This window comes from Sciurus carolinensis, chromosome 5, assembly GCF_902686445.1.
Source record: "Sciurus carolinensis chromosome 5, mSciCar1.2, whole genome shotgun sequence".
Taxonomy (NCBI): domain Eukaryota; kingdom Metazoa; phylum Chordata; class Mammalia; order Rodentia; family Sciuridae; genus Sciurus; species Sciurus carolinensis.
The window spans coordinates 39,170,041-39,194,465 of NC_062217.1; the positions used below are offsets into that span (position 1 = coordinate 39,170,041).

At 40.1% G+C, this 24,425-nt stretch overlaps 1 protein-coding gene and 1 non-coding gene across 2 annotated transcripts in view; both read left to right on the plus strand.

Moving 5' to 3' along the window:
* Positions 1 to 1,075: 1,075 nt before the first annotated feature.
* The window catches only part of Rcbtb1 (RCC1 and BTB domain containing protein 1), a 39,832-nt gene continuing 16,482 nt past the window's right edge, over positions 1,076 to 24,425 (plus strand). The window contains 7 exon segments of the mRNA XM_047552380.1: positions 1,076 to 1,468; positions 2,982 to 3,020; positions 13,502 to 13,577; positions 13,688 to 13,855; positions 14,186 to 14,336; positions 20,913 to 21,079; positions 24,057 to 24,215. Coding sequence (XP_047408336.1) covers positions 13,730 to 13,855; positions 14,186 to 14,336; positions 20,913 to 21,079; positions 24,057 to 24,215 — 603 coding nt within the window. The 5' untranslated portion in view covers positions 1,076 to 1,468; positions 2,982 to 3,020; positions 13,502 to 13,577; positions 13,688 to 13,729.
* Trnat-ugu (transfer RNA threonine (anticodon UGU)) lies at positions 10,823 to 10,895 on the plus strand. Its single transcript has one exon. It is a non-coding gene; the product is annotated as a tRNA-Thr (tRNA).

Genomic DNA, 24,425 nt, shown 5'->3' on the forward strand with positions numbered 1-24,425 from the left:
TGAATAAAATCTGGTCTTTTATGGGGGGAAAAAACGGTGGGGAGAGTTCTTGAAAATCAAAGGAAGATCAGTAAAGGGACCAGGGGTGGGAGATCGGGAGGGAGGAGGGAATTGTTGGGGAGTGATATCGGCCAAATTATGTTGTTCTATTATGTGGATATAGGAAAAACAACAAATTCCGTCATTATTATGTACAACTATAATGCACCAATAAAAATGTGTGGAAAAAATGTTTTTACCTCTTTCCTGTCTATTCCCCCCAACTATCCCCCACCCCCGCTGATTCAGAACATTTCAGACAGAAACATAAGAATAAACAAACGCAGAGTACTAAAGTAAGTTAGAAAAAAAGGAACTAATCCAATGAAAATTGAGTAGTCAAGACAAACAATTCCCCGTAGCTAGAGCCTCTAGTGGCATCGGTGAAGTGGCAGTTGCGAAAAGTAGGTTTCTTCTAGTAACTTAGTGGGGCTATTAAGTGACACTTGGAAAGCAAAATGTTTTTATATTTTTTCATGGGAGCTCGAATGGGAAAGGTGAGTTTGAACAAGACTAGAATGCTACGCCAAGGTTGGACTTAATTCTGTACAGCCAACTGGGAGCCTGGGAGCTGTACAGGATTTGATCTGATTGTGGTCTTTACATGTGACGGGCATGCGCAGCACCAAGCAGCTCCTCCCCTGACTTCAGTTCACCCGCTTCTTAAAAGAAGTAGGTTGCGTCAGATGTCTGCTTAGGTCCCTTCCAACCTTGACAGTCTGCATCCGCTGTACCTCTGCCGGCCTTCCATTCCTCGGATCCTGTGTCTCGTACCCTTCCTCCTTAACTTAGCCCAGACACCACCCTCCTTACCCCTTGACCTTCCTCAGATGCTTTCAATTCGGGGCCGGTGAGGGGCGGGAAAAACATGTGCTCAGGTAAAACAATTGCGTCGCCTAGGCCCCACTTCCCAGGCAGTACCACCTGGGCAGTGCTTCGGGGCCAGATCCGCCCTACAGCGGGCGGGGAGCTGGCTTTCCGGGTCGCTTTTCTGTCCCAGTTCCCTTGGGGTGCCCTCCCCGCCGTCCAGCCGCCGGAAAGGAGAGTCGAAGCCCGCGCTTCGCGCGTCCCCGGTTCCCCGGAGGGACAAAAGCGTGAGACCCGGCTGCAGCCACCACGCTTAGAGACTCAGGACTGGCCTCACGTGACCGAAGAACTTCCAGGGTGCTTCCAGCCCTGCGCGCCGAGGGCTTAAAGGGCCGGGCACGGGGGCAAGGGCCGGTGGGCGGCAGCGTGGCGCGCGCCGCACCGGATCACGTGAGCAGTCCGGGCCACGTGACCTGCGCGCCCGGCGCCCTAGCGCTCCGCCCCTTCGCGGCCGGTCGGCTTCGGTGTTCTCTCCAGCTTCTGCGGCTGGCAGAGCTTCCGAGAGCTCAGCGGCGCTTCGGGAACCTGGGCCCGGCCGGCGCGGCGGTGGCAGGCCTCGCAGGTAGCGGTGGGTGCGGGTCGCGCTCGCGATGCCTTCCCCGCCCCGGTCCTTTCCCTGGCTCCCTTCCCCGCAGGCCGGGCCGGGGGTGCCCCGTTACTCCTGCCCGCTCCCGCCTCCCCGCCTCTCTCGGACTCCCGGGCTCGCGGGGCGCTGCGTTCGGAGCCGGCTCTCTGGCACTTCAGCTGTCGTTTCCTCCTGCCGAGAGGAGGCTGGGGTGGGAGAGGAGAGCGAAAGTTTTGTCCTGCTGTCTGATTTGAGCCGCACGGACGCGGGTATTTTTTTGTTTGTTATTTTTGCCCACAGTTGAAGTGTTGTCACTGCGCTGGCGCCTTTTTGCTGAGAGGGTGACCACCGGCTGACTCTCCCCTTTTCCACTTGGTCTTTGCCCGGATATTCGCATCTCCTTCTTAGGGCGCGAGGGTCGTATTGTCACAAGCTGTAGTCTCTACTTTCCCGGCGACAAAGAATCCACAAAAGCGGGGACAAGGGGACTCTATTACTGGGACATGTACCCAGGAGCAGTGTGGTAAACTGAATGGATTTTACCTGTCCTGCGCTTAAAAACTACCTGCTTTCTTTTAAGATGACCGTCGAGCACCCTGTTCTTTTTATGAAGTCTCTCCTGCAAATAAGTAGGTGAGACATCTGCTGCAGAACTCGTTGCAGCTGGGTACAGTTTTACAAAACAGTCTTGTATCATGCTTTCTTTGCCCTGTTCGCTTAGTAGGAGGATGAAAGTGCATAGAGGGCAAAAATTGAGTTTTGAAACTGGTGTGTTTTGTGGGTTAACATCTGAACCTCGCCTGGAAATAATGCCCGAAGGCATGGAAAAATGGTTGAATCCTGAGGGCAGTTTGTAGTGTGCTTTAAACTTCAGCGTAGCCGTTTAAAGTGAGCACTGGATGAATTTCACCCCTTTGAACTGCTTTCTCGGTTGAGTATGTAACAGTATATTTAGATTCTATTAATATAGCATTTCATCCGTGGCATGGTTTTCAATGCATTGTGTGAATACCAGTCTGTGTTCGTACTTATAAACAGGTCCTTTTTTTCTTCTAGGGTATTTCTCTTGTGTATTATTAACGTTTAAGGAGTTTTCTGCAAGTGTTTTTTATGTGTTATTCAAGTGATCAATTTAAGAAAACGAATAGCCATAAAAACCAAAGCTATCAATCTTGTACCTTCATACATTCATTCGTTTATTGAGAGAGGGGGTTTCACCGTGTTGCCAGGTTGGTCTCCAACTGGTAGACCGACAGGATTCTCCTCCCCCACCTGCCCCACCCTCCCAAGTGACTGGGATTACTGGGATTATAGGTGTGTGCCACCAATCCTGCTAAACTTGTAGTTTTTTTAAAAAAAATTCTTGTAAGTTTTTTAAAATTAGAAAATGCCTGTATGTTCCAGCAAGTACTTGGCCTTATCTTAATTTTCAGGAACTCTACCACTGACCCACTCCTTTTTATTTTTTATTTTGCCTACTAAATTGCGGATCCTGGCCTGAAACTTGCAGTCCACCTGCTTCAACCTTCAGAGTTAGCTGTGATTACAGGTGTGTGCCACCATGCCTAGCTTTATTCTGTGGTTTAAAAAAAAAAAAAACAAAACTAAAAATGTTGCAAGTTTTGTATGTGTTCAGTAATGCACAATAGGAATATGTTGGGTTTTGGCTGAATTTAACCAGAATAGACTTCCTAGAGGAGATCAATTTTGACCCACAACATTAATTTAATTAAAAAGTTTCCAAGAACATTTAGTTCACATTGTAGACTTATTTTTTAAATTTTGCGAGCAAAGAATGGAAGAAAATTTAGAAATGCAGATAAATATAAAGAAGAATGTATATGGCCTATAATTATACTACCTAAAGATAAGTTAATGTTTAATTAGAGTATGAGAACTTTTTTTTCTATACACATTTATTAGGTTGCGAGATTTCAGATTGTAAGGGATGTCCTGATATCTAAATTCAGCTCATTCCTAAATTTAGGAGAGCCAGTAGCTAGAGTTTTGAAGCTACCCAAATCTATTTGATACTTGAGTTTTCATAGTTTAGATAGCCGGAGTTTTAATAGCAAGGAATGCTTCTATATGTAATGTGTGTTAGATTTTCTTTTAAAATGAGATCATACTCGTGTACATAATAAATTGTAAGGTGTGAAAGAACTTCAGGAAGTGATGGATCTCATCCAGGGGAACCCATGCTTAGACCTTTTCTAAAACATGGTGTATGTCCTTCTCATAGTCCCAGAAAAGAAGATCCCATGGGTTTCCTGAAATTAGCATTCTGCTTGGTCAGCTCTTTGCTAGGGTATACTTTCAGAAACTTAAGAAAAAGTTAATAGTTTTGGAAGTAGACAAAGTCAGTCCCTTCTCAAGTGCTTCAGTCCTGAACTCAATACAGTGGAGATAACCTGTGGTATTGTTTACAACTGGAGTACATTGTTTCCAAAAATGACTACCACCTCCAATTTTCCCATCACTGTACTTGACTGCCAGATCCTGCAATCAGAAGATAGAGGCTGTTTCTGCTTCATTTGTATTGAGACTGACCCTCTGACTTGTTTTGACCAATAGAAGGTGGTGGAGGTGATAATGTCCCAGTTTTGGGCATAGTCCTTAAGAGGCATGACAACTTTAGCTTTCACTGCCTTAGAAGCCAGTCAATGTTTATAGAAGCTTGGTCTAGACTAGGTGGAGAAAAAAAAAAAAATCACTGAGAATGTTTCACATGTGAGTGAGGCTTGTTTTAACTCTGGTTAAATTCCCACTGCCTGTGACCTAATGAGTAACTCTAGGGGCATACACTCAAAATTCATATTCAAGAGAAAAAATACACTGCTCTTGTTTTAAGCCACTGAATTTTGGAGTGGCAGGTTACTCAGCAATAGACAATTGAATCAGCAGCATCTTTTACCATAAATAACCCTTGGTATTAATGTGGGTCACAGTACAAGTTAGTGCTAAGATGTGAAACTTGAGCACAAAAATTGTGGTCAATGTATGTAGTAGTATACTTTAGTGATAAATCTCTATACTAATTTGATGTCACATAGGAATGTACTTGTTGAATAAGTTAAAGACTGTGTGTATACCAGGTAACTGCTTAAATAAAATCATTTTCTTTTGTATTACTGGTTATTGCATATGTGATTTTTATTACCGGTGTAAGTAAACACTTTGTGATATGATTATCTGAAGGTGTTTTAAAGGAATGACCCATTATTTTAGTATATGTGCTGTCAAAGCAGGCACAGAATGACCTGTTATTGAAACAGTGGATGTGTGATGTTTGTTTTGCACTTTGATGAAGTTAGCACTGGTTGTAGTTAAAAATTCTTACAGTAAAGATGTCAGATCTGTAGTGAACATGTGTTTGAGAGGTACTTCATTTTCACAGTTCAAGATGAGTGAATCTTAAGCATAGTGTCATTTCTGGTGTGACTTTAAACAAAATGATGAGATTTTCAGGAGCACTCTGTTACTGCTGTGAAATGAAAGTATTCTCTGAGCAACTTTATTCCAGTTCTGGTTAGAACAACTTTCAAAGAACTCCTGGAGAAGAAAATCTCTTTGGGACATGAGAGGTTACCTCAAGCCTTGTGGTCTTCTACTTCTTGTGGGCTATTCTTGCCCAGTGACTGTTTTAGACTTCTCCAAACATTTTTTTCCCCTTCTGGGTTATTCCTTTCCACATTTTGTTACCTCCTTTCTTCCTTCCAACAGAAAACCTTACCTTTTCCTCACAGGGAAAAATAGTTGACCTCTGAAGAGAATGCTCCCAGATGCAAATCAAAACTACACTGAGATACCATCTCAAACAGTGGAGTGACTGTAATGTAAATAGACAATGATAAAGGTTGGTGAGGGTATGAAAAATTGGAACCCTCATGTAGAAATTGGAACACTCATGTTACTGGTGGGTATGTAAAAAGAGAGAAAGCATTGATCATGTGAATGAGTATGTCTCCAACATCTGACTCTGCAGCCTTTAAAGTTTTTCACCCATTTCCATCCTTTTCTCTTCCTTTTGTGTTGGATGGAATATTTTTCCCCTTTCTGTAGCTTCTCTCACATATCTGCTGCTTTCTCAAGAACCTTATATAGTTGTTATATCTTCTCTTATTGTGCCTTTTTTTTTTTTTTTTTTTTGGACCCAGGGGTACTCTGCTGCTGAGCTATATCCCTAACCTCCTCTCCTTTTTTGTGTGTGGTGCTGGGAATTGAACTCAGGGCCTTGAGGTGCTAGGCAAGCACTCCACCACTGAGCCACACCTCCCCAGCCTTTTAAAATTTTTATTTTGAGACAGGGTCTCTGTCAGTTGCCCAGGCTGGCTTCAACCTTGCAATCCTTTGCCTCAGCCTCCCTGGTTGCTTGGATTATGGGTGTGTACCACTAAATTTGACCTCTTCTATCTTTGGTATTTCTGCTGGCTCCTTTCCAGGTATCTAATATGTTTAAGATTACAAAAAAATATCTCTCAACTCCATCTTATTTCACAGTTACTACCCTGGTTCTCTATTTTCTTTGGCAGTCAGATTTCTGGAACAGGTTGTTTATGCTCATTGTTTTCTTTCTTTCTTTTTTTTTTTTTTTTTTTTTTTAAACCTTTCACACATTGCTCAAGCTGCTGCAATCTGGCTTCTTCCACCCACAGCCTCACAGATACTACTCATTGGGGTCATCAGTAATTCTTGTTAGAGCTATAAACATTTCTCATCCCTGACTTTGGTCTCTTAGGAACTTTGAATGCTGGTGTACTTCCTGCTGGTGATGCTCAATATGTAACTTATCACACTGCACTCTGCTGGTTTTCCTCCATTGTTCCTTTACAGTCTTTTCTGTGGGGTACCCCCTATCCCTTTCCTGTTTCTTCACTTTCTGCCCATGATTGTCCGTACTTCTCACTTCACACACTTTTCCCTGGTTGATCTCATGCCAAATTTTCAAATTTCCACTCCAGATCTTTTTCCTGAGGAGCTTCACATTTGTAAATCAATCTGTTGGGATGTATGCACTTTGATATCCCACTAGTACCCAAAACTTAAAATGTCTAGAATGGAGCTCCTCATTCCTTGGTACCCCCTGTATTCTCCATTGAGTGAGTGGTAGTGAGGTCCACTCACACACTCAGACCAAGCATCCAGGTAATCCTTGGCTCTGCCTTTCCTCTCACCCAGCACCTGCCTCCCATTTAGTCACAGAATTCTTTGAACTTCCCTCCTGTCCAGTGTTCTCCCTTTCCCTGGGGTAGGATCCATCCTTTATTTCCTGGCTCACTGTAGCCATTTAGACTCCCTTGAAGCCTTTTTCCTGAACCCCCTCTAGACTCCACGTTCAGACAGAGTAATTTTTACAGACCTGCATCTGATCATGCCCTGCTTACACCCTTCAGGGATTACATGTGGCTCCTAGGATAAAGCCTGAGCTGCTTGTCTACAGCCATGCTCACTTTGAGTCCTTCCATCAGACCTTGACCTGGCATGTATGCTTATTTTAGAGGTGTCATCTCTCTTCAAGTAGTTGAAGCCACACTTGCCATTTCTCAGGCTCCCACAACCTCTGAACCCCTGCACCCCAGCCTCAGAGCAGTGGCACACTGTCATGAGTGTCTCTTATGTGTCTAGATGCTCCCACCGCAGGTAAGCTCTGCTGAGGGCAGCCTCTGGGGTCAGCTCCGTCTTGTTTATCTAATGACATTCAGTAAACATTTATTGAATGAATAGAGTATGGTTTTGTCTGTTCATTGCTTGACTCTGAGTTTGGCTTACATTCATTGCAGGGTACAGATACTTTTCACTTAGCTGGAGACTAGTAGACAAAATTACTTTCAGGACACCCACATAGGAAAGCTTCATGAAACCATAAGTTTGAACTTGACGCCTCCATCCCAGCCTTGAACTCATTAGAAAAAATAAAATGTAATACTGTGTTCTGTCCATTTCAATTTCTTTAACCTTTTAACCCATCTATTTTTATGTAGTCTATCTTGTTATGCCTATATGCTTGCCACAGAAAACAAAGCTATAGAAAGCATTCTCATTGAGATTTCTTTCCTGATTTTCTTTTGAAAAGTATCCCATAAAGGCAGTACTTTTATAGGATCACAGCTTCACACCCCTGGATGTGTTATTTTTTTCTTTTAATACTGCTGGAACTTGGGTTGCTTGTTATTCCAACCCGAACACATGATTTCAGTAGGGTTATTTCTTCACTTACAATAAGCTACCAGATTCCCATGTCCTAGAATTGCTGAATACTGTACAGTGGGATAAAAGCAACTCCTTGTATAATAGGACTGAAGAAATGCTTCTAAAGGCCATTACTGCAAGTTGTGCTTCAAGTCAAATCATGTATTGTCTGTTGGGAATTGACAGCTGTAGGTCCTTTTGTTTTCCTTGTAAATAAGCATATTGACTTTGAACTCAACTAATGAGGCAAAGGGTAATCACAATCAGTGTTGGGAAATTCCAACCAACCAAAGTCATGTTTAAATGAAGGTAGTAGGGTAGTGTGATTGCTTCAGCTGCATCCTTATGAATGATGACAAACTGGTTGAGTTTGGAGAATGCTACATTCTCAGATTCACTCTTGTGGAATTTGTTGAGATTCTGGACATTCTTTCCCTTTTATTCTTACCAAATGTGAGTCTGCAGAAGAGAGAAGTGGACGACAGCTGTTCTAGCAGCTGAGACTGTATCAGAATTAGTGTCTCAGCAAATCTTTGAAACTTTGCATCTTATTTGCAGTCCTTAGACCATAGAATGGTGCAACAGTTCTGAAGTGTATTTTATATTTTAAAATGTTCAAGACTGATTCAATTTCAGAGGCTTATCTTAACCTGGGAATTATATTTGGTGTCCGAATCAGTGTTGTAGCATCTGCTCATTCTCAGAAGGCCCATCAGAATAAGTTGAAAGACTGGTGTGGATAGCATTAGACTCTTCTGTAACTCCAGAGGCTTTTTGAATTGTTTTTGCTAATGTATAGGTGGATGACATTAAGTTGCAAGTTTGTACATCAAAAAGTTGAACCCAAACCCTAGAACTCTTATTTGAAAGTGTTCTGGAATTGAAATAGAATGTGCTCAGAAATGGAGAAAAAGATGACCACATCCTTAAATCTTTTTTGCTCAAATAAGAACTTCCATTGGTCACAAAGGAAGCATACTCTGAGGAATCCTTTTTTCTTGTAAGAAACCAGATGCTCTTCACTGAGGAAGGGCTTTACATTTTATCATCTGCTAAAATATTGAGAATTTTAGAATTTTGTACAACAATTTTCTGGGATATATAATTTTTGTATAGTTGTCACTATTTTGCATATATTTTTACCATTTAATACATTACTATGTATCACCCAGAGTTCTTGATATCTAGGGAGATTACAGGAGAATTAGTAATATATGCTATTATTTTATTCACATTATTTATATTTTTATATTATATAAATATATTTGTTTTTATTTTATTATTTTTGTGAGGCATTTTAGACTTCATCAATAACTGATTAACTATACATTCTTATTGTAAGGCAGCTTTACAACGTAAACTGATAACTAAAATCACCCATTCAGTTTAGGAAAACAAACGTCTGTTAGGAATCTTCATTATACGTGTGGGTAATTAAAAGGTTTTGTAATTTAAAAAATTATTTTTCATATCTGACAATGCTTTTTCAAATAATTTAAGCCTGGCTTTAAACTGGTATGCTGAAGAATGTTTTGACCATTTGAAAGGACTGGTCCACATTCAGAGTCCTTGTGGTTCCCTAAGGATCAGTTTTATGATAAGGAACAATGTAAACTCACTTCATGTTCCACAGGTGATAACAAAAGAGGAGTCAGAATCTTGGTGCTAACCAGTTCTGAAGAGTTGTTTACTTGGTTCTCACCTGTTTTCCTTAGAAATCTTTTAGGTCAGCAGAAGACAGGTCCAGAGGTTAAAGTCTTGCCCCTCAGTCTCCTTCTGCCAAACATTCTAGTTAGAATGGGGGAGGGGATTCAATGTCTATGTGAAAGTCACATGCTTAGAGATAATCACTAATATTAATATTGAGACCATATTTCATCAGAAAGTTTTCCTATTCTATTTATCTCTATTGTCTGTTTCTTAAACTCTGTAAACATATTCAAATATATATTTGCTAGGTCAGTAAAATAAAATCCTCCCTTATCCTCCCTTAATTACTTGATTCCTAGGGGAAAGTGAAATATTGCTCTTAGAGGTATCGGAAGATTGGTTGCTATTGTACTCCTTCAGCCCTCCAGTTCTAAACGTAGATTTCTAAAATTGGAAGTTCTCTGTCCTCCTGGCTATTTGCCTTTTAGAGTATAAAATAAAATAACCTTTTCTTTCCCATGCCACAAATTCTCTGAGGGGCACTGTAGCTAGGAAAAGCCATCCCTGGGAGTGGGATATTGATCTTTAGTGCTAATGGACTTAGAGCAAGTGTTGGGGGGAACAGAATATATTTTCCAGTGCCAAAGAATATGTGAAGATCCATGTGGGTGCAGGGTATTAAACTCCTCTCTTACCTCTGCTTGTTTCTTGTTTCTTCTCTTGTTTTATCTCTATGCATTAAAAAATCATCAGTTCACCTACTAATTATGCATGAGTGACAATTAAGGACTGAACATATTAATGCTATTTATGAGAAAGTCTTTCCTAGATTAAATATGGAAAAGACTAGCAAAAAACACTTTTAGTGAAGTACATTGGAAGTAACGAATGATTGACATGTTAATTATCGCTCATCATTTTAATTATCAATCAAGCTCTGAGATACCTGCCATCTTAGTAGTTCTCTGAGTCTAGTTTGGATTGATGTATATGCTAGAAAATTCTAAGAGGTGTATTTCTTTTAAAGTCAAAAGGAAGTACTGTTGGAGAAGTTTAGCTATTGGGAGGCCAGGGTTGATGTAATTTTTGGGGCGGGAGTAAATCCTGACTATGCCACTTTCTGCAATGTGACCTTGGCTGGTCATTTCACTTCTGAGCCACAGTTTCTATCTACTAAGAATGAATTATTATCTCCTTAGGAGATTAACGTGAAGATTGAAAGAAATAACGTATGAAGCAGCCTCACACAGTGCAGGAAGGCAGATTGTTGATAGTTGTTTCTTTCTTCCTGCTCTTCATTTGCTTTGCCTGATCATGTTGCTGGGAAAAATTACTTGCTTGGCCAACATTTTTGCCTTTGTTCTTACGCATTTAAGAAATTGTCCAGAGCTGCTTTATTATATCTTAAATACGAAATTATAGACTTTTAGAGCTAGCAGAGATTTTTGGGAGTCAAGCTTAAATAATTTAAGTGCATTGTCATACTGACTGGTTGAAAGTAAATGTAGGGCTGGGGATGTAGCTCAGTTGGTAGAGTGCTTGCCTTGTAAGCACAAGGCCCTGGGTTCAATCCCCAGCACCACCTAAAAAAAAAAAAAAAAAAAAAAAAAAGGTAAAAAAGGCCTCAGTGCTTGTTCCCTTCTGCTATGCCAAGGACTTGGCGATGCTTTTTTTTCTTTAGGATAAATATGCACATATAAAACCTATGAGCTGTTTTTTATATAGACTCTTAAATTACCAGTCTTTGGAGAAGCACCTTGTAAAATAAAACTTCAAGTAATTTAGTCATGGGTAAACTCAACTCATATAATAAATTGTCATGAAGGTTAGCCTCATCTTGCAGATTATCAAACCCTTAGGGTAGAGTTGCCTCTGATTAATGGTTTCAAAATAATTGTGCCATTCTCAGGAAGTTTATGGTTTTGAATGGTATCCCTTTGTGTTGTAGTTTTAAAAGTGTTGTGAATCTTATGTTTTTGGCTAATTCTGTATTGTAAAATTTTAAATGTTGAAGACTAATTTGGTATGGTTCATAGTCTGATGTACTTCTGGATGTTCTTGAAATTTATCTGTTGGTGATAGATGTTATTGTTTGTGACTCCCCATTTTTTTTGTAAGAGACAAGGGCAGGCCATTTGAGGGGCATCTTTTTTTTTAAATTTTAAAAGCTTTTAAGATAATTATATAAGAATAGTTATAAATCAAGGATAAATAGGTGCTGTCCTACACTGATGGTGATTTTATATGTATTGGTACTACTTCATTAGAGGACAGTTCGAAATAGCTATCAAGGGTAAAATAGCCATTAGACTTTGAACCAGCAGTTCCATTTTTGGAAATGTTAGAAATTTATTATAAAATAGGACATTTAAACAATAACATATGCAAGCCATAATTGTAGTATTGTTCCAGAAAAGGACTGGAAGTGACTCAGAGACCTCTCAGTAGGAAACAAATTGTTAAATCATGTATTGAAATTATATAGTACCGTTGAAAGAAATGAAGTAATTCTACATGTGCTAGTATGGAATGGTTTCTATGATGTACTGTTAAGAAAGGGGGAAAACTTCCTTTTGTTTTTGTTTTTAAAGTACACACAGGGCTGAGGTTGTGGCTCAGTGGTAGAGTACTTGCCTAGCATGTGTGAGGCACTGAGTTCAGTTCATAGCACCACATATACATAAATGAATAAAATAAAAGTCCATCAACAACTAAAGAAATTAAAGTACACACAGACACGCATACATATATGCCTGAATGAGTATGCACTATCTTTGGAAGGAATTGCAAACAATTGGTGACAGTGGTTGCTTTTGAGGAGAGATCAGAGAAGGTTGGTAGGGAGAATTACTTTCCTATACTTTTATACCATTTGAAGCAACTTTTTTTTCTTACCATGTTTATTTTTACTCTCCCCAAATCCTTTACCTGTCCTCATTAACAAACAGCATACATGTGTGCATGCCTATGTATACATAGTCACGCATGCACACCTGTAAGAATAGTCAAATGTTATTTGACGAGTCTGCTGTGCAGCAGCAGTGGGTATTTAATCCTCACTGAATATGTGGTGTGATACTTGGAGCTGATAAGCACCTGATCCTCATCATCCAAGTGCTGATGGGAAAAATCTCTGTGGCTGGTGGGAAAAGAGGTATTGGTTAAGTATGCTCGAGCTCCCAAGCACTCTACATATACTGGGGGAGGTGCTGCGGCCATAAAGAACTTGGTCTTGAGTCTGTCTCTCTTGGTTGTGGTTAGAGTTCTGAGGGGTGAATGGGAAGGAACTTCAAAGAGTTCTGGCCCTCATTAGGAAACTCTGATTTTTGTTGCATTTCAGTTTCCAGAAGTGAGAGTGAAAATGGAAGTTCACTTGCATGATAGGATCTTGTGCTCGTGCAACCTCTGGAATCTCTAGAAAGCCCCTTTAACCTTAGAAAAAATTGAACCCTAACAAGGAAGGATTCTTTACATAAAATTCCTTAAGTGGATGAAGTTCCTTGCACCCAGCTCTAGGGTACCATTTAAGCTAATTATGATTTGCTCGAAGGCTGTAGTCATCAGCTCAACACCAAGGTTGGGGTGAATTGCCTTATTTGGGTGACATAGGGTCTGTCTATATGTAAACAGTGTGTTCAAAGAAATTAGAACCAGAATATAATACTTTCTTTTATGGTTTCATCTGGTAAACCTTGGGTAAGCACTCCTTAGAATTTTGCCTACTCTAGGTGGTCTGAGGAATGTTTTATTCCCATCATTAAACAGTGGTTTCACATGGCAGTGATTTTCTACAAGGAGTTGGGTATTTCAGGTACCTAGGAATGGAAGTAAAAGAGTTGGGGGATAGAAGCAGTACTTCTGATTTTCAGAACAACCACACCCACACACATTAGACACATTAGACAATCTCTAGGTGAGAGAATAGTAGACAGACAATTGTCTAATTGATTGTATAATCTAGTTGGTTATCTCTCAACTAGAGAATTGACTATTTTAGACAAATTAGTTTTATCTGTCATCTTTAATTTTATCTCAGTAGGTGAGGGGAACATCCCTGAAGAGAGGCCCTGGTTCTGTACAGGTAGCCTATCTTCTCTTCATTACCTGTTTACTGTTTCGACTGTAACACCTGTGGAGCAGATTATGAACAAGACAAATGCCTGGTTTTAATACGTCTTGCTTTTATTCCAGGAAAAGGCCTGGGTTTGAAGGTGGAACAAGAATTGAAAACATTGCTGGGGAGAGCAAGTGATCCATTTAACCAAAGGTACTTCGTTTATTCTGGAATTAGCTTTCATTAACGGTTTTTTTTTTTTTTTTTTAAGTTAACTTAGCAGTTATTTAATTTTTTCTTGGAATCCTTTCTGTTTGTTCCAGCAGAGATGTCAGCTTATTTTTAGGTCACTTGAAGCCAGAGTCATGGTGGATGTAGGAAAGTGGCCAATCTTCACTCTGCTCTCCCCTCAGGAAATTGCGTCTATTCGGAAAGCATGCGTCTTTGGCACTTCAGCCAACGAAGCACTGTATGTTACTGACAATGATGAGGTAAGGCTGAACACTGGAGTTCAGTTTTGGGACTGGGCTTCCGAGTGTGTGGTTTGAAGACCGAGAAAAGATTACAGGGTAAAGAGAACCTGAGATTCAGGAAGACTAGGACTTTTATAAAATTTCTCTTTTGTTTTCTTGTTTTAATATGCCTCTGCCCCATAGAATTGACAAATGTTGTGAAACTTAAGTAATGTTAGCAGAGGTTGAGTTTTTCTTAGCAACCTTATCGGTCTCTTCCTACCTATTGAACTCCACTTTCAGGGTGGAGAAAGGCGCTTTTAATATAACTTGAGGCAGATGACCCAGACGAAACTATTTGTTTTCTAGGTCTTTGTGTTTGGACTGAACTATAGTAACTGTCTAGGAACTGGAGATAACCAGAGCACACTTGTACCCAAGAAACTAGAATCTTTATGTGGAAAGAAGATTAAAAGCCTTAGTTATGGGAGTGGCCCCCATGTTCTTCTCAGCACCGAAGGTAAAGAGGGAACAAATCTAGTTTTTCAGTTTGTGGGGAATTGAGCAGTTAATTCTGAGCCAAAGGGGAGGTAGGGCTGTATTGGAGAATTGATTTTTGAATTGTTTTTTAATTTCTCAGACACTGTACTTCTGAAACAGGTAGAAGTTAAACACTTCAGGCCACCTCTGAACTAGCCATGATGTCTTGCACATTGTGCATGCTGCTTAGACTATTTATAGAAACTAGTGAAGGATTAGATATACCAAAGGAGATCCTTGCAATCTGACTTTTCATTAGGCAACATCAAGTGTTTCCCTGGTTCGTTTTCATAAACACAAATGATAATTGGGTTTCCTTTCTTTGTGTAGATCTTGCATCTTGAGAAATCTGTTTATTCTCCGGTATTCAAGGCAGTGCTATTGAAAGAGTGGGGAATGTGGTTGGAAAGATTCCTGTCCTTTTTCTCTGCCTCCCCAGGATCAGTAAAGGAGAGTAGACATTTTTCTTTGGTAGAATTTTTCTGGGCTGTGGGCAACCAGCGCACTCTGAAAGTTTGTTACATATGACCTAAGTTCTTCCTTTTGTATTTCCATCCCATTCCATTCATTCTCTTCCTCCTTCCTTTTTCCCTCCCTTTTTCTTTCTCTCTCCCTTCTTTCTTTTCATTAGGGACTGAACCCAGGGGTACTCCACCATTGAGTGACATCCCCAGTGCTTACTATTTCTTTGCCTTGAACTTAGGGTCCTCCTGCTTTAGCCTTCCTAATTGCTGGGATTACAGGTGTGCACCACTGTACCTGGTGGGGCCCATTTGCTCTCACTCTTGCAGAGATTCTCAGCTTTTTGTTGGATGATCCTCTGGAGTGGACTTTGGGAGACAGATTTCATCCCTGCCTTTCTATGTCTAGACTGAGGAATCCCAACCTCCTTGGGTGCTGCCATGTGCCCTGGCATCTCGCTTTCTAATTGCCAGCAACTCTCTCAAACTGTGAGCCAGATGGGAGCTGATTATGGAGTAGGAGTCTAACTGGTGTGGAGTGTGATGAGGTGGTTGTCTCACTTCTGCTTTGTGTAGTCACACTTTCTGGTATCACTCTAGCTTTTTCAAGCAGTTACTGCTTTACCAGCTGGTTCAGCTGTCATCCAGCATGACCTAAGGACTTAAGGCTTTCCTGACATATCAGTTTTAACTCGTCCTTGATGTCAGGCATCAACACTAGGCCATGTTTTTATAGAGCCAACCTGAGAAAACATACACATTCAAATTTTTTTCCCCCAAGTGATAACCATAGAAAATGACAACTCTCCTGTTGGAATTATTTTCAGAGTCTACATTATACAGTTTCAAATATCTCAAGTATTACATTTATGCTATAAATACTTTTTTGTGGGAATATTTTTTCTTTTTGCATTTAATTCGATTTTAATTTTTATAATACATTTTACACAGTATACACTGAATATTCTGCATGTTTTATACCATATTCTTATGTGTTATATATGTAGTACAATCAGTTAAATAGTTTTAAAAACAACTCAGTACTTTAAACCATCTAATGGTTTTAGATTTTGAGTGAAAAAAGAGGTATTCCTGCCTTAGCTCTCCTCACCCTTTGTGCTTTTTAGGAGGAGCCCCTTTTGACTCCCCCAGGTGTTTCTTCTGAAATTTAATCTCATTTTTAAAATAACATGTGTACACTTCAATTTCTAAATTTAGTTGTAGATATTATCTTTTTACTTTCTTTTTTTTTTTTTTTTTTTTTTTTTTGTTCTTTTTTTGCGATGCTGTGGATTGAACACAGCCTTGTGCTTAAGCACTCTACCAACTGAGCTATATCCCCAGCCCTCTTTTTACTTTCTTTTGTGGCAAAGCAAATTTAGCTCTTGTCCCCTGCCTTCCCTGTCTTTGTCCTTTCGATATACTGATATCTCCCTTCTGGTTAAGTCAGTATTCATGTTTACATTGCTGGACTGTGTGTTATATATATAGCTAAGCCTTCTCCTTTTTTGTACAACTGTTTGTTTTCCTAGGGTTATTAACTGCCTCAAGGTATTTCATTTACTTTTCTGTACGTCTGTCATTAACCTACACCCAAACTCTTCTACTGAACATTACATTGCTCAGGTCAGGTAATCTCTGGAGTCCTCAGTCCCTTGCTCCAGTCTGAACTGGCCTACTGTACAACTGTCAGTCTGGAATGTCTATTCACTACCATTCTTGAAAGCCCTTCACTTTTTCCTTTCTGAATCCCCTATTTTTCATGTTTTATTTTGCCCTTATTCTGGTGAAACACATTCTCTCAGAGCCTCCCAAGGAAGGGATGTGAGAAAATGCTAATGTCTCTCAGTGTTTTGACCTGCTTCTTAAGTTGTTTTTTTCTATTGTTTGTCTTCTTGAGTGTTTCTTTTTTCCCCCTTTACTGTCATTTCAGTAGGATTTGGGGAAGGGTGTAAGATAAAAACCTGTGTTCATTTCTCCGTACTTCACTGGCTTGTGTAGTATTTCTGAAGGACGTTTTAGGAGTATTTTGGTTAAACTGAATGTCCAGTTCCACCTGATGACTACTTTGAAGTTCAATATTTGTTTGATATAATTACTTTACATACAGATCTTGGACTCAAGGATTTCTTGTTATTTATTTATTTATTCATATATGGTGCTGAGAAATGAACCCAGGGCCTCATACATACTAGGCAAGCGCTCCTCCACTGGGCTACAACCCCAGCCCTTGAGGATTTCTTTTTGTTTTCTGAAACGATATTAAGTTACTTTGCGTATACAATTGTTTTTGTTTACTTTCCCAGTAGCCAGTTAGTCCCAGAAGACTAAACTGAATTTCCTTAAAAGTTAGAAATTCATGGGTGCTCCTTTGCCTCCCTCCATGCTCTCCTTCCCCCACTCTCCTACCCTGATCTCACATCCTTTGGTCATTTTTGCTCATCTCTTAAGTCTCAAGTGATCCTGAAATTTTGTCCTTGGTATGTTAAGAGACAGTGTGACCAGAAAAGGGCTAGGTGGTGTATTCCAGTGTCCAGTTGGATTGCATCACTTTTGAAGGTTTCCCCAGGATTTGGGACTGAGAACCATCTCATGATGGAGTTTACCTTTCCTATGCTGCATCACAGGAAAAGAGTATATGTATATATTTACCTTTGCAGTAGTGACTGGTACTTGCCATAGGTGGTTTACCTGGTTGGTGATTCTGACTCATCCTTGAGGATTCTGAGCTCCTGGCCATAATAAACTCTGGCCATGGCTGCTGCACATTTCTTTTCACTCTCATTATTAGGCGTGCAAGATGACTTGCAAGAGTGACCCTAGGTGCTAGCCATATTCATCTCTGCCCTCATAACAGCAGTCCTGCCTCTTCCTGCTAGGACTGTGACTCCTCTTCTTTCCTCTTTTTTTTTTTTTTTTTTTTTTTTATTTGGTACTGGGGTTGAACCCAGGGGCCCTTTACCACTGAGCCATATCCTCAACCCTTTTTATTTGTTATTTTTAGAGAAAGTCTGACTAAGTTGCTGAGGCTGGTTTTGAACTTGTGATCCTTCTGTGTCAGCCTCCTGAATTGCTGGGATTACAGGCATGTACCACCACCACTGACTCTTATCTACTTTTGCTTTTTGATTAGAAGTTCCGAGTTCTCAGCAGCCACATCTCACAGTTCAGTGGAACTCCCTTTAGTTCTTAGAGGAACCAGGATTTCTAAACCCATAGAACCTAAAATTGAAGGGATAGCAAGCTCAAATCCCCCAAGTTGGTCACTTGAGGGTTAGTAGGGACACTCATATATCCATTTTTAGTTCTTGGACCTATGTATTCTGCCTGTTAGGAATACAGCACCAGAGAGTATTTATAGCAGATACTTCACCTTGGTGGACTGCATCCCTTCCCCACGAGACGGCATCTCCTGGCTGATGCCTCAGCTATGCCTTTGGCCAGTACATCCGTCCATCATGCTTTCTGGTCAGCAGCTTTTGGGTGTTGCAGTATGTTAAAGAATCCTAAATTCCATGATCAGGTACACACTGTGGCACTTCTTTTGCTGCAAAACTGGTCCCTTGGTCCAATGATGTCTGTGGATTAAATACTCCATGAACCTCCATTAGTGCTGATTGCTGAGGTCCTGTGGGCCTGAAACCAATATCTGGGCTATATGTTTCTGATGATAGGAATGGTTGCCCATTCCAGGATATAAAGGGTCTGTTGTAAATATCTTGCCACCAACTGACTGGCTGGTGTCCTTGAGAGAGGTGCTATGTTGGGGCTCAGCATGGGTCTCCGTTAATGGCATAGTGGAGATTTGGCATTGGTAGTACCCAGATCTACCCTGGTGAATGGGAGCCAGGCTCTTGTATAAAGATGTCATCTGCATTCCTCCTCATAAGAGTAAGGTTGAACATCTGTCTGTTCATATGGTTAAGAGTCATTATATTTCTTTCACTGAACTGTCAATTCATATCTCTCTAGGTTTTGGTCTTTTTTGTATTTTTAGAAATTCTTTTGTATATGGGATTTTATGTACTCATTAATATAAATTGCAAATATTTTTTCCAGTTTTTAATTTTTTCTTTGCTCATTTTCTTTTTGTAATTTACCACATAAAAATTGCATATGTTTTTAAATGTAACTAGATTCAAAATTAGTCCTTTTTTTTTATTGCTTCTGGATTTTTGAGGTATGAAAATTTTCTCTCCTCCTGGGTTAGGGAGGAGTTAACTAACTTTTCCCCTCTTTTCCTATATGATTTTTATATTTCAGATTCATGTCAGTCAGAAGTTACCATAATGTATAGTATGAGGAATGAATGTAATTTGTCAAAATGACCCTGCAGCTATCTCAAACCAGCTTGTTTTCCAATGATGTTGCTTTTATTTTCACATGCAATTGATCAGTTTCTAGACTTTCAGTTCTATCCCATTGATCAGTCTGTCCTAATATTAAACTTAGTTTGTAAACATTTTTTGGGTCTTAAAACTGGCAGAGTTAGCATTCTTTTTCTAAAATATGGTTTGTCTAGCTCCAGAAAGTAACTTGAGGGATTTTATTGCTATTGTTTTTATTTTACACATTTATATAGGAAAACTGCCATCTTTATGATACTGTTAACCTGTCTGAGAACAAGGTATGTATTTCTCTTTTAGGAGTTAAAGCCCTCCTCCACTTTTTTTTTTTTTTTTAAACGTGTTGCAATTTCACTATAGTGTTGTGGATCAGTTTTTAACTCTTTCTTAAACTTTGAGTTGTGAGTGGCATACTTCTTAGGATGAAATTCCCCATTTATGGTTGGTTCCGTCATTGTTTCTGTAGGAAGGGGCACCTCATGAGAAGCACATCAGAGTTTCGCTAGGTCAACCTTGTACCTGCCAGAGTACTCTTAGTGTGTATGGGTCGCTGTTCTAGATAGACAGCCGGGACCTATTTGGACGTCACTACTATCCCCTGCTTGCTCTGGGACTGTCATCTAGGCAGCAGTCTAACCATGACTTTTGATTTCAGCTGTTGTCTTTGCATTTTGTCAGGTCTGGGTTGTCCTGCATATATCAGGATGTTTTATTACCACGGGAAAGACCAGAGAAGTACTCCAAATTTGGGAAGACCTGCTCTTGAAACCCATGCAGACTGTGGGAAGAAATGCATGAAATTATAATACAAAACAGAAAAATTACCTCTGTCAGAATTCCAAAAACATAAAGTCCATTTAAAAAAAATTCAGGCAGAGGAGTTTCCTGGTTGTTGACCACATCAAGGTGCTGGGTCGGGGTCGGGTGTGTGGAAGCTCTGCACCCCTCCCCTACTCTGTGCCCTGTGTAACTTTTCCATTTGACTGTTCCTGAGTTGTGTCCTTTAAACTGATTATCTTCTCCAAAGGTAGCCACAGTGAGAGTGATGACGCCCGTTGGTGAGGGCCAGCCCCTGGTCATCGAGTCATCCCTGCTTTTCTGTCTTTCTGAGCTCACACAGGTCATGAAGCAAAGACAAGCATCTCAGTGTTCTCTGTCCAGATTCCTGACACACAGAATAAATAAGCATCAATAAAATGGTTACTTTATAAAGCCTCCCCTCAAAAACAAAAATTCAGCCACATTTCATGTCACCAAAATACTCTGCTTGAGAGAAGTTTTGTGATTTTTGTTTCCCTAGCAAACAGCATGCCTCTTTCCTCTGTTCATTGTGAATGAGTAACACAGCCCTCCTCCAGGGGTTCCCTGAAGCTTGGTTTTTGGTAAAGTGATGTCAGGGTTGGTGATAAACTTTTCTGTGACTCTACCTTTTGCTTGGTACCTGTCATAGAAACTACTGCCATGAATCAATATTTAGAAAGTCTAGTTTTCATATACATGAAGTTTGGCATCTGACCATAAAACTGATCTTCTATACTGATACTGAGTGCTTTCATTAAAGATTTTGCTTCTTACTGTCCTGTTCTCTCATCCCTCTTTTTCCTGTTCCACCAGTGGTTACTTTATAGAGAAGAGAGGGCAGTGTGGGAGAAAGGAGGTTTAGAGAATGAGGTGTACAAAGTCTGGGAAAGAAAGTACCAGGGCTTCCACTTCCTCTGGGAGCTGATTCTTTGTGTGCTGTGTGTATAGATGGAGTGGTCTATGCCTGGGGCCACAATGGATACAGCCAGCTGGGGAATGGTACCACCAACCAGGGCATTGCTCCCATCCATGTCTGTACCAATCTCCTGATCAAGCAGGTGGTTGAAGTAGCTTGTGGATCACATCACTCAATGGCATTAGCAGCTGATGGAGAGGTAAGTGTGCTGTTTTTATTCTTTTTTTTTTTTAATTGTGGGAAAATATGCATGACATAAAATTTACCATCTTAATTTCTTTTCTTGGTGGTGCTGGAGATTGAGCCCAGGGGCCTTGCCTGTGCTAGGCAAGTACTAAGCTATATCCCCGGCACCCATTTTAACCTTTTTTAAGTACAGTTCAGTGGCCTTAAATACATTCACATTGTTAATGCAGTTGTTACCACCATCAACACCCAGAACTCTTTATCTTATAAAAGAAACTGTATCTGTTAAACATTAACTGTCCATTCTCTCCTCCCCCAGTTCTTGGCAAATGCCATTCTGCTTTCTGTTTCTATTATTTGTACAATTCTCAGTGCCTTATAGAAGTGATGTCATACAGTATTTGTCATTTTGTGACTCACTTATTTCATTGAGCATAACATCTTCAAGTAGACAGGAGTTTTAAAGGCTGAAGAATATTCTATTGTATGTACATATATCACATTTTGTTTTATGTTCATCTGTTTTGGATTGGTGGGACACATCTACTTTCCATTGTGAAAGTCCTTTACTTTAAAAAAATGACCATATTTGTACTTAGCATAGCTTAGCTCAAAGTGTTGGGGGAACACTCTTCTCTGGCATAACCTGTGTTCTATAATCAGGACTACCCTTTTGGTAGTAGAATTCAGTCTTTGTGTGTGTGTGTGTGGTGTTTTGCACAGCTATGTAAGCATTCTACCACTGAGTTACAGCCCCATCCCTAGAATTCATTCTTTTTTTTTTTTCCCCACCCCCCCCCCTTTTCCCTCTATACAGTCCTTCCTTCCTCCATTCTTGCCCCCCACCCCCATTATGTGTAATCATCCACTTATCAGCGAGATCATTCGTCCTTTGGTTTTTTGAGATTGGCTTATCTCACTTAGCATGATATTCTCCAATTCCATCCATTTGCCTGCAAATGCCATAATTTTATTATTCTTTATAGCTGAGTAATATTCCATTGTATATATATACCACAGTTTCTTTATCCATTCATCAATTGAAGGACATCTAGGTTTGTTCCACAATCTGACTATGGTGAGTTGAGCAGCTATGAACATTGATGTGGCTGTATCTCTGTAGTATGCTGATTTTAAGTCCTTTGGGTATAGGCCAAAGAGTGGGAAAGCTGGGTCAAATGGTGGGTTCATTCCAAGTTTTCTAAGTAATCTCCACACTGCTTTCCAGAGCGACTGCACTAATTTGCAGCCCCACCAGCAATGTACGAGTGTACCTTTTTCCCCACATCCTCGCCAACACCTATTGTTGCTTGTATTCTTGATAATCGCCATTCTAATTGGGATGAGATGGACTTTTAGTGTAGTTTTGATTTGCATTTCTCTTATTACTAAAGATGTTGAACATTTTTTCATATGTTTGTTGACTGCTTGTAGATCTTCTTCTGTGAAGTGTCTGTTCATATCCTTAGCCCATTTGTTGATTGGGATATTTGTATTCTTCGTGTAGAGTTTTTTGAGTTCTTTTTATATTCTGGAAATTAGTGCTCTATCTGAAGTATGAGTGGCAAAGATATTCTCCCACTCTGTAGGCTCTCTCTTCGCATTGATGATAGTTTCCTTTGCTGAGAGAAAGCTGTTTAGTTTGAATCTGCCCCAGTTATTAATTCTTGCTTTTATTTCCTGTGCTATGGGAGTCCTGTTAAGGAAGTCTGATCTTAAGCCAACATGTTGAAGATTTGGACCTACTTTTTCTTCATAAGATGCAGGGTCTCTAGTCTGATTTCCAGGTCCTTGATCCATTGTGAGTTGATTATTGTGCAGGGTGAGAGATAGGGGTTTAGTTTCATTCTGTTGCATATGGATTTCCAATTTTCCCAGCACCATTTGTTGAAGAGGCTGTCTTTTCTCCATTGCATATTTTTTGGCACCTTTGTCTAGTATTAGAAAATTGTATTTATTTGGGTTTGTGTCCATGTTCTCTATTCTGTACCATTGATCTACCTATTTTGGTGCCAATAACATGCCGGTTTTGTTACTATTGCTTTGTAGTATAGTTGAAGTTCTGGTATTGCAATACCCCCTGTTTCATTCTTCCTACTAAGGATTGCTTTAGCTATTCTGGGTTTTTTATTCTTCCAGATGAATTTCATGATTGCTTGCTCTATTTCTGTAAGGTACATCCTTGGGATTTTAATTGGAATTGCATTGAATCTGTCTAGCACTTTTGGTAGTATGGCCATTTTGACAATATTAATTCTGCCTATGCAAGAACATAGGAGATCTTTCCATCTTCTAAGGTCTTCCTCAGTTTCTTTCTTCAATGTTTTGTAGTTTTCATTGTAGAGATCTTTTACCTCTTTGGTTATATTGATTCCCAAGTATTTTATTTTATTTTATTTTTTTTTGAGGCTATTGCAAATGGAGTTATTTTCCTCATTTCCCTTTTAGATATTTCGTCACTTGCATATAAAAATGCTTTAGATTTATGCATGTTGATTTTATAGCCTGCGATTTTGCTGAACTCATTGAGGTCTAGAAGTTTTCTGGAGGAGTTTTTTGGATCCTCTAAATATAGAATCATGTCATCAGCAAATAGTGACAGCTTAAGTTCCTCTTTTCCTATTCGTATCCCTTTAATTTCTTTAGTCTGCCTAATTGCTCTGGCTAGAGTTTGGAGGACAGTGTTGAATAGAAGTGGTGAAAGAGGACATCACTGTCTTGTTCCTGTTTTTAAAGGGATAGAATTCATTCTTAAGTTGTTTGAGTCTCATAGTGTTTGCCAAGACCACAAATCAGATACACAATTACCTCATCCCTTAAGATATGTTTTGTTTTTCAGTATGTGTAATGATTCTGTAGAAAATAACTTCCCAGCTTCTGGTAGGTGTAATACCAAGATCCATGCTTGTCTTAAAGTTACTTATCCTGCTCACTGTAAGCACACCCTAAACACTCGTTTTTGTTTTTGTTTTTTTCCCCTTCTCTTGTAGGTATTTGCTTGGGGCTATAACAACTGTGGCCAGGTGGGATCAGGATCTACAACAAACCAACCAACTCCTCGAAAGGTTACCAACTGTTTACATATCAAGAGGGTGGTTGGCATTGCCTGTGGTCAGACCTCATCCATGGCTGTGCTGGACAATGGTGAGGTGAGCCTTCACTCCCTTCCCAGTTCACCTTCCCTTTCAGGAAGTGTCCTTGGGAGCCATAAGCATTGGAGGGAAGAGGGCTTTGTGTTGTCAGCCCCCCTGACCTCTGACTGATATCAAGCATCAGCCAGAGGGTGTTAGCGCCTCAGAATGATTTCTTTAAATCCCAAGATTTATCTGCAAGTAAAGATTCTGGCATGGCTAAGTTTT